Source organism: Neophocaena asiaeorientalis, unplaced genomic scaffold (genome assembly GCF_003031525.2).
Source record: "Neophocaena asiaeorientalis asiaeorientalis breed wild unplaced genomic scaffold, Neophocaena_asiaeorientalis_V1.1 scaffold46, whole genome shotgun sequence".
Taxonomy (NCBI): domain Eukaryota; kingdom Metazoa; phylum Chordata; class Mammalia; order Artiodactyla; family Phocoenidae; genus Neophocaena; species Neophocaena asiaeorientalis.
This window is the reverse complement of record NW_020175393.1, coordinates 10,529,235-10,538,853: the sequence shown is the minus strand read 5'-3', so window position 1 is coordinate 10,538,853 and position 9,619 is coordinate 10,529,235. Positions and strand designations below refer to the sequence as shown.

General features: G+C 49.3%; 1 protein-coding gene across 1 annotated transcript; it reads right to left on the bottom strand.

Annotated features, from left to right (window-relative positions):
* Positions 1–757: 757 nt before the first annotated feature.
* MYMX (myomixer, myoblast fusion factor) lies at positions 758–1,012 on the bottom strand. Its single transcript, XM_024765891.1, has one exon. It carries the CDS (start codon positions 1,010–1,012, stop codon positions 758–760), a length of 255 nt encoding a protein of 84 aa, XP_024621659.1.
* Between the last annotated feature and the right edge of the window lie 8,607 nt (positions 1,013–9,619).

The window sequence follows — 9,619 nt, the reverse complement described above, 5'->3', positions numbered from 1 at the left end:
ATGGAATAGGTAGCAAAAGGAAGCCTTGAATTGTTTCCCCATCCCACCCTCTGGACAGGTTCGACTGTCATGCAGTGCAGGAGTGTGACAAAGACTGTCAAAGACGTCCCAGGCATTCAAAGCAACAAATATTTATTGAGCACCTGCTGCATGCTGGGCTTTGGAGGCAGGACTGACTCCCTAGGGAACCAAGGTCTTACTACTTGGTAAATCACGAGTCAAAGACAGACAGTCTGGATTAGCTAGGTTAAGCATTGTCCCTCATTGGACGTCATGTCCCCATTTGCCTGCGGGTGGGGGTGGCGGAGGGAGGAGAGTCAGTTCCTCTCCCCTCACAGGCCAGAGGTAATTAGAAACGTTCTTGGAAAAAAAATTTAAAAGATGGGACTTCCCTGGCGGTCCAGTGGTTTAAGACTCTGCACTTCCAATGCAGGGGGTGCAGATTCGATCCCTGGTCCGAAACTAAGATCCCACGTGCTGTGCGGCCAAAAAAAAAAGAAAAGTTCTTGGGAAGAATGCAGGGGCAGGGAGGGAGGGATAATGATGGGTTTTCTGCTAAATGCAGAGCATCCTTCCAATCATCTCTGCTGGGAGTCGGGGGAGTGGGGAGGCATGTCCTGGCCGGACCCCTCTCATGCTCAGTCCCCCACCATGTCTTCTGCCCACTAGGCAGGCTGCAGTCAGTGATGGGGCCAGGACTGTCTTACTCCAAAAGAAAGCGTTTCAGTGGATACAGCTGCTACCAGGATTCATGGCCTCATTTTTGGGAGGCCAGCCTGTCCCTCCTCTCCAGGCGGGCCACTCTGGAGGCCTCCCCAGCATCCGGCGAGTGTCTCTGGCTGAGGACAAACAACAGACAGCCCAGCAAAGCCTCTCGCATATCCTGAGAGCCCAGGCGGTGGGCCAGCCGGCGCAGCAGGGGCAGGAAGTGCCGGCGGGCAAGGCGGGCAGCAGGCAGCAGCAGGCGGGCCAGCAGCGTCCGCAGCAGCAGCGGGAGCAGCAGAGTGGGCATGGCCAGTAACTTCCAAGGCGATCTAGACTCTAGGCTTGCCTTTCCTGCTCCCTCCTCACCTGGCAAAGACATGAGGTGGGCAGGATTTAATCCCCGCTTCAGTTTATACCCTCCCGCCCCCAGATCTCAATTCACAGGTCATTTTTGCTTTCCAGATGCCCTTTCTTTGGGAAGGGTGGCTGGGTCAGGAGGACACTCACCATAGCACAGATGGAGACAAACAGCCAAGGCAAGAGTAAATTCGGGGCTACAGCTCTCCATTCCCAGCCCCCTCCAGGGGCTCTTACTGTCCCTTAAACCCTCCCTTCCTCTAGTCACCTCCTGTGTACTCTCACTCACCTGACATTCCCTAACCCCTCTCCCTCAATCCAACAGGAGTTCTTCCCTGGGCAATTCTAAGTTTTCTTTTCAGGGACCTTGATCCACCCAAACCAGACACTTCCTACCCTCCCAGTGCCCCACCGCCCACCAATGGGCAGCAGCCCAGCTCTCACCAGTAGGGACTGCCGCTTAGCATCAGTGTCCAGCTGAATTTGCCTGCAGGGGCTACAGTCTCACTGAACACTACCCAGGGCGGCCCCACCCAGCTCGGCCCCACCCAGCTCAGCCCCACCCAGGACAGCTTGCCTGGGTTGGGGGAGCAAGGAAGAGACAGCTGTGTTCTGGCACCTGGTATGTGGAGGGATGGGGGCAGCTGGGCTGGAAGAAGTGATGCAGGAATTCCTCCTGCTGGGTGCAGACCTCAGAGTCTGCACTGCACTTTCTAATGGTGTGATCTGAGGCACGTTGATTCTTCTGGGTTCCAGTCCCCTCGTCTGTTACCTCAGTAATTGGGAGGAGTGACTGGAATGGGACAATGTATGAGACCCACTGACCCAAACCTCAGAAGCAGTAAGGTTGCAACCCACACACCGGGTATGCTCAGAGTGGCCGAGATGGAGAATGGACCGGGGCAGGCATTGTGGGCCCTCTCCTGGAATAGAGGCGTGAGGTCACAGTCCATATCATAGCTGGACACAGCTGGGCAGCACTCCCACTCAGGGACGGGAAGAGAGATACCCACGTCAGGACCCTCTTCACCCACGTTTTCTCCCAAAGATTAAATGGAGTTCCATGAGATAGTGAGGGAGAGATGGCCCAGGTTTGTTTTATTTTGTTTTTAAATACCTCATTCTGACATGTACACACTGCTATATTTAAAATAGATAACCAGGGACTTCCCTGGCAGTCCAGTGGTTAAGACCCTGCGTTTCCAATATAGGGGGCACGGGTTCGATCCCTGGTCGGGGAACAAAGATCCCACATGCCACACAGTACATCAATCAATCAATCAATCAATATTTTAAAATAAAACAAAATAAAATAGATAACCAGCAAGGACCTACTGTATAGCACAGGGAACTCTGCTTAATATTTTGTAATAACCTAAATGGGAAAAGAATTTGAAAAAGAGTGGGTACATGTATACGTATAAATGAACCACTTTGCTGTACACCTGAAACTTACACAACATTGTTTATCAACTATACTCCAATATAATATAAAAATTTTTTAAATAAATAAATTTTTAAAAATACCTCTTTTTTTTGTTTGTTTGTTTTTGGCTGCCCATGATGTGGGATCCAAGTTCCCTGACCAGGGATCAAACCCGCACCTCCTGCATTGGAAGCACAGAGTCTTAACCACCCCCTCATTCTTCTACTTCATAAAATGGGTATAATTTCTGCCTTGATGGACTCACATGAGATAATGGCCATGAAAGGGTTTTATAAGAATAAGGACATGGGAATATGATCGTTTATCATCAACCCACCACCATCCCCCATTAGCATCATCACCATCTCCTAAACCATCAAAGGCCTTGAAGAAAGAAAACTTCCAGTTTTTTGAAAAGGTCTGTCCCCCTTCTTCCTGGAGGAAGCTGGGCCGGGAGAGGAGCCAAAGTACAGATGTGTAGGTTTGGTCTTCCTTTCCCTCCTGTCCCTTCCTGAGGAGCTGTGATGGTCATCCCCGGGCTGTGGGTGGAACGTGTATTGAGTATGTATGTGCATCACGCCTGTGAGTTCATGATCTCACTCAATTCTCACCATCACTCTGCAGGGGAATGATTATTATGACCTTTGTACAGATAAGGAAACTGAGGTTTAGAGGGGTTAAGCAACTTACCCAGAATTACAGCAAATAAATGGCCGAGTTTCCTCCTCAGACCTGCCCCTCCCTCAGGCTTTCCCCTTATCTGTAAGTGGCAACTGCCTCTTTCTAGTTACTTCTGGCCCAAATCCTGGAATTTATCCTTGACCTCTCTCTTCTTATCACAGTTCACTACCCACATTCGTAAATCCTGGTGGTTCTGCTTTCAAAATATTCAGAATCTCCCCACTTCTCACGAGTGCTGCCCTGACTACCCTCGACTGAGCATTTGTCATCTTTCACCCGAATTGTTGTTGTAGCCCCCTAACTGGTGATCCTGTTTCCCTTTTCCACACAGTGACCAGAATGATCTTTCTAAGACATGAGTCAGATCCTGTCCTTTTGGCTCCCTTTTCATTCAGAGTTAAAGCCAAAGGCTTTAATTATGACCTGTAAGGCCCTCGGTGTCTGACCTCCCCCTGGCTTCCTGATTCAACTTCTAGTCCTTTCCTCTCTCACCCTGCCTGGCCCACTGGCCTCCTGCTGCTCTTAACTGTGCCAGACATGTTTCCGCCTCAGGGCCTTTGCACGTACTATTGCTCCTGCCTACAAAGCTCTTTCTCCAGGTATCCACATGTGGCTCCACCTCTCACCTCCTTTAAGTCTTCGCCCAGATGTTACCCATCCAACCTATTTAACAGTACATTCCCTCCACCCCATCTCCTGCTGCCTTCTCTCCATCCCCTCCTCTGCTTTATTTATCTCCTCAGCAAATCCTTCTGACAGGCTATGTATCTTCCTTCCTTACCTTGCTGATTATCTGCCTCCCTCACTAGAATGTAAACTCCATGAGAGTAGGGACTTATGTCTATTTTGTCTGCTGCTCTGTCCCTAGTGCTCGGCAATAAACATTCCTTGTCAGAATAAATAAATAAATAAAGGTTCTGTGATGGGATCCAAACCCAGGCCTGCTTGTCCTAGAGCCTGTGCTACTGAGCCCCAGAACTCTGTGGATCCAAACACATTCCTAGGATGTGTGTGAGTCCTGTGGGCCACAGTCAGCTGGAGAGAGGCATTTGGAGAGGAGGAACTGACCACCACGCTGAGCCTAAGGGAGGGGAAGTCAGGTTCCCCCTGGGAACCTTCAAAGTATGTAATCTCGAGGAGAGAACCGTGGAGGCCCGCCCAAGGGCTGACCCAGATCTGCAATGCTGTGACCTTGGGTAAGTTGCACCCCATACCTCCCAGGTCAGTTTCCATTGCTGTGAGATCTTCCAGCTGTGAGATCCCTGGACTCTGGGTCTGGGGCCAGACCTCTGTCCCACCCCTGCTCCCTGAGACAGTAGGGGACTCCAGGGGCCTGGGACAGTAAGGCAGGTAAAGGAAACAGGATGTCGTCTCTGGTAACAATAGGAAACCCCAGAGGGAGTTGGGAAGGGAGGTGGGGGAGGGGCAGCGGCTGTGTCCAGGGCCTGAATCTGGTTTTAGTTTATTCTCTACCCCTCGTCCCCCCCTGGGATTAACTCACTTCTTCATCTCCTTCCCACCTTCACCTGGGATTAATCCCATCCCCTGGCCCGCCCCAAGGCAGAAAAGGATTTCCTCAGCCTTTGCTGGAAAGATAACCATCCCTTCCGGCAACAAAGCTACCAGAGAGCAGCAGTTCCTTCTAGTTCCTGACTTAGCCTTGTGTAATGGATCTTTCACGCATGGTTCTGACCCCTGCCTCCAACACTCTGCTGGCCAGGGAGGAAACTGGTCAAATCTCCTGTTCCTCAAAGGCAATTTAAAAAAAAAAATGTGTTTGGGTGCCAACTTGTGAAGTTGAGGCCTGTGGGCTGAGCAGTAAGTGACCCCTGAGGTCCTCCTTCGTGGTCCTCTCCCCAGATCCTCAGGGCCGCACAGAGGTGTCCTGGGGACCCCCCCTCTCCATACATAGACATCATTTAATTGGTCCATTCGTGTCAACAACAAGTGTGTACCTGGTGACGAGGACACAGGACTCACACACCAGCAGCCAGCAGCGTGACAGACAAACAGGAGGCGGTGGTGAGAGCTGTTAATAGAGCTAATGGGTTCTCGCGAGACCTGAGAGCACTGGGCCTTCCACTCCTCCCACCCCTTTCTGCTGTTTCCATACAGGGGTTCAAACCATTGTACCGCACAGCCACTCACTCTGCCTGGACCCAAACAGGGAGGTGAAGAGTGTTTCTGATTGTCACTCCAATCTGGATTCACGTGCCAGCTCTGCGACCCTCTCCGGGCCACTCTGGAGGCCGGAGCAGACTGCACGCCGTGCAACTGGGGGCAGGAGTGACCCCCCTGGAGTTGGGCTGTGCAGCGGGCCTCCTCCCTAAAATGCGAATCATCATGGAACCTGCCTCTGACAGGATCAAGAGATGGGAGGTTACCAGGTCCAGAGCTTGGCTTCTAGAAGGTGTTCAATAAACAACAGTTTCCTTCCTGATTGGGAGTTTGGGATGAGCAGATGCAAACTATTATATATAGGATGGATAAACAACAAGGTCCTACCGTATAGCACAGGGGACTATATTCACTATCCTGTGATAAACCATAATGGAAAAGAATATGAAAAAGAATATATATATATATGTACTGTATAACTGAATCGCTTTGCTGTACAGCAGAAATGAACACAATGTAAATCAACTATATTTCCATAATTTTTTTTTTTTTTTTTTGCCCCACTAAGATGTGGGATCTTAGTTCCCCAACCAGGGATCGAACTCACACCCCCTGCATTGGAAGTGTGGGGTCTTAACCACTGGACTGCCAGGGAAATCCCAAAGATTTTAAAAAATTTTACAAAAAACAAGTTTCCTTCCTTCCATATTTTTGGGTTGTCCCTCCCAGCACATCCGATGTCTGAGCCCAGCCCTACTGGCTGCTCCTTGAAGACCTGCTATGAGGTACCCTGACACTCATGAACAGCTACTGAGAGCAGCTGCTGGGGCTCAGTTAACGCCTGAAGGAGCAATGGAGGTGTGCGTTCTGGCTCTGCCATGTTCCAGTGCCCTGTCATCACCCCTGGGGGATCAGCACTGGCCTGCAGCCCTTCCCTGTTGTGGGAGGTTGAGGGCAGTGCTGACCCCCAAACAAAGATTCTGAGAAGAGGCCAGGGAGGCCTCATCCAGGGCAGACAGCGCTGTGGGGAGCAGGTGACGGGGAGCAGGTGTGGAGGCCAGCCAGGTATAGAACGTGTCTGTGGGGAAGGGCAGGGTGCCAGCCCTATCACCACACCTCTCTCCCTGGGACTGTAGTCATTAATCTACCTGAGTGGGGCAATTTTAGGATTTGAGGCCTGAACATGGTGACAACTAAGAGAAAACTGTGGGAACGGCAGGTCCTCTGAGGTTAGAGAGGGACGGTCCCTTCCCATGACCACCATTCCGCTGCCCACCAGTTCCAGGCAACGACAGACCCATGAACAGGCAATTGGGCCATAAGACACACACTAGACAGGCTCATAAGACACGAAGAAAAGGGGTCAGGGAGTTGGATGTTGCCTGAAAGAGTAACTAGAGCTGACAGGTGGGGCCCTTCCTTACCCACAAGAACAGCTGCTCTGGCCGGGGAGAGGGAAGCCCAGAGAGGGGCCCGGACAGAATGGAGCTCATTGCCCCCACGGAAACAACTGTGCCTTGCCCCAGACTCAGCTGACGGGCCCCGAGGTGGGAGGTGGGAGCCGTGTCCACTTTGCAAGCCCTCACAGGACTAGTCAGCTGTTGGAGCAGGACAGCTGCCCCCTGGACTGTGGGAGGGGAGGGCGTGGACGAAGGGGCAGGGGTAGGGGGTGAGGACAGACGCGCCTGGCATAGTTGATGTGGGCACGGTGAAGGGGGAAAGCAGTAAACCCCCCAGGCCCCAGGAACAAATCTAACAAAGACTGAGCAAGACCCTCATGGAGAAAACAGATACAAATTCTTACATAGGGACCAAAAAAGAAGACCTCGTACGTGGACGTGCCAAGGTAATGGTCAGGAAGGTATTGGGTTAAAAAGATGTTGGTTCTCCCCCAGATGAATCTGGAAATTCAACACGATTCCAACTAACCCAACAGCGTTGTGTTTTTCCTTTCTGGAATTGGGTAAGCTGATCATAAAATTTGTATGGGAAGAAAAAGGGCCAAGAAGAGCCACGTGATCTGAAGAAGGAAAAAAAGAAGGGATACCAATTTGGCCTGAGAGATACTATTCTGGCCAATCTGGTAATATGGGAATTAAAACTGTGGCAAAATGTAAGAATCGACACAGTGACTAAGGAACAGAATAGAGAGCATAGAAACAGACCTAAGGATATATGGTGCAGAGGAGAAATTTCTGGTCAGAGGAGAAATTTCTGGTCAGAGGAGAAGGGACATACAGGATCAGAAATAGAACTGGGACAGTTGGCCATCTATGAGGGAAAGATAATATTTGATCCTCTGGCACACCAACTACAAAAATAAATTCCAGTGGCATTTGAGACCTGAATGTGGAAAGTAAAACTATGAAATATAGGACATGATCTTTAGGAATTTGGGATGATAGAGAATTATTTGTTCTATAGATTTTTACAAATCTTTTTGTTAGGGTAATTTTCAAAATTATACAAAAATAGAGATAAGAGTATAATGAACCCCCATGTGTCAATCACCCAGCTTCAGTAATAATTAAAAACTTTTAAATAACAAAAGACACCACAGAGTGAAAGACAGTCCCCCACAGACTGGGAGAAGAGATTTGCAATCCACATAACTGAAAAAGATTTTGTATCAATCATAAATAAAGTACTTTTATAATCAGTAAGAAAAGGATACACACACACTCCCCACAGGAAAGTGAATGGAAGATATGGGCAGGTCATTTCCTGAAGAGGAAACATGAGTGGTCCATAAATGTGAAAAGCTACTTATCCACGTTAGCTCATGGGAAAGTGCAAATATATCCAGAAAGAGCTCTCATTTCACAGCCCTCAGAAGCAGAAATTCATGGAGTATTGGACACAATTGTTTTAGAGGGCAATTTGGCAATATCTGGTAAAGCTGGAAACACACATTTCCTTTGGAACTCGGCAATTCTACTTCTAGGTGTGACTCTAGTGGAATTCTCACAGATGTGCACAGGGAGACACGTATGAGGATGTCCCTTCATGGTTTTTGTAATAACAACAACAAAAACTGGAAACAACTTCAATGTCTACCTACAGGAGAACAGAAATGCAAACGTAATCAAAGTGAAGTACTATACAGCAGATAAAATGAATGCACTAACTCATGTATCATGTATCAACAGGGATATGTTTCAAAAATGTGATGTTAAAAAAAAATGTGATGTTAAGGTAAAACCAAGTGGCAAAAGAATATAGGTCAAATCATACCAGGTATGTCAAAATGCAGGACACATGAGCAATAGGATATATTCTTGTGGGTACATACCTACGTATGCCCATGTAGTAAAAGTAAAAACATAGATGGGAGAGACAGGACTCCAGAGGAATAGCTCCCTCTAAGGGAGAAGGGACAGGAAATGATAGGTGTGGGGAGGGGATTATAGCAGTGCCTCTAATGTATCATCCCTTTAAAAAAAAAAAATGAAGAAAACTAGGGACTTCCGTGGCGGTCCAGTGGTTGAGACTCTTCGCTTCCACTGCAGGGGGCATGGGTTCGATCCCGGGTCAGGAAACTAAGAGCCTGCATGCTGCACAGTGCGGCCAATAAATAAATAAACAAACAAAAATTTAAAAATGAAGAAAGCTAAAGGAAATATGGCAAAAGGTTAACACTGTCTAATCTTGGTGGTGAGTACATGGATGAATTCTGTTACACTACAGAATTGCTGTCCTCTGCATCTTTTTTTATTCTCCGTATCTATCATTTAATAATGGAACATACATTGGTCCCCTTCACCTCTACCCTTTTTCTCTGGACCTCTCTAAGTCTCTTCCATCTTTTGCCCTCTCTTTCCCTCCCAACCTCCCACAAGTTTCTGGCCCCCCAGAAGTAAAGGCTGTGCGTCCTGGCAGTTAGGGGGCATGGTGCCAGGAGGCAGGCCTCTTGCTTCTAGCTGTCCCCTGGGGGCGGGCATCCTCTTTTCTGTCCTCAGTCTCTCCTTGGGTATCCAGCGCTGGGCTCTTTCTGCCCCCTCTCCTTTCTCTGGCTCCCATAGTGCTTTGTGTCAAGGATGAGGCTGGCATCAGGGGAGGGGGAACAGGACAGGCAAAGGAGGAGGGCCAGGGAAACTGCGTACATGGATGTGACCTTGCTATGCCCGCCACCCCAAGGCAGTCCAGGGGAGCAGAGCCTGTCCCCTGAGCCACAGACACAGAAGGATCCACCAAAACTCTGTCTCTCTTCTCCTGTACCCAGGGTGGCCTCTTCCCTCCCCTTCTTCATCCCCATCTCTCTCTTGGTGAGGAGATTCTGAAAACAAGGGAAGGGAATGGAAACCTCATCCTCAGAACGCTTGGAGGGCCTGG

What these genes read in the sequence shown, in the direction of transcription:
- MYMX (XM_024765891.1), bottom strand. Translation starts at nt 1,012, where the DNA reads ATGCCCACTCTGCTGCTCCCGCTGCTGCTGCGGACGCTGCTGGCCCGC.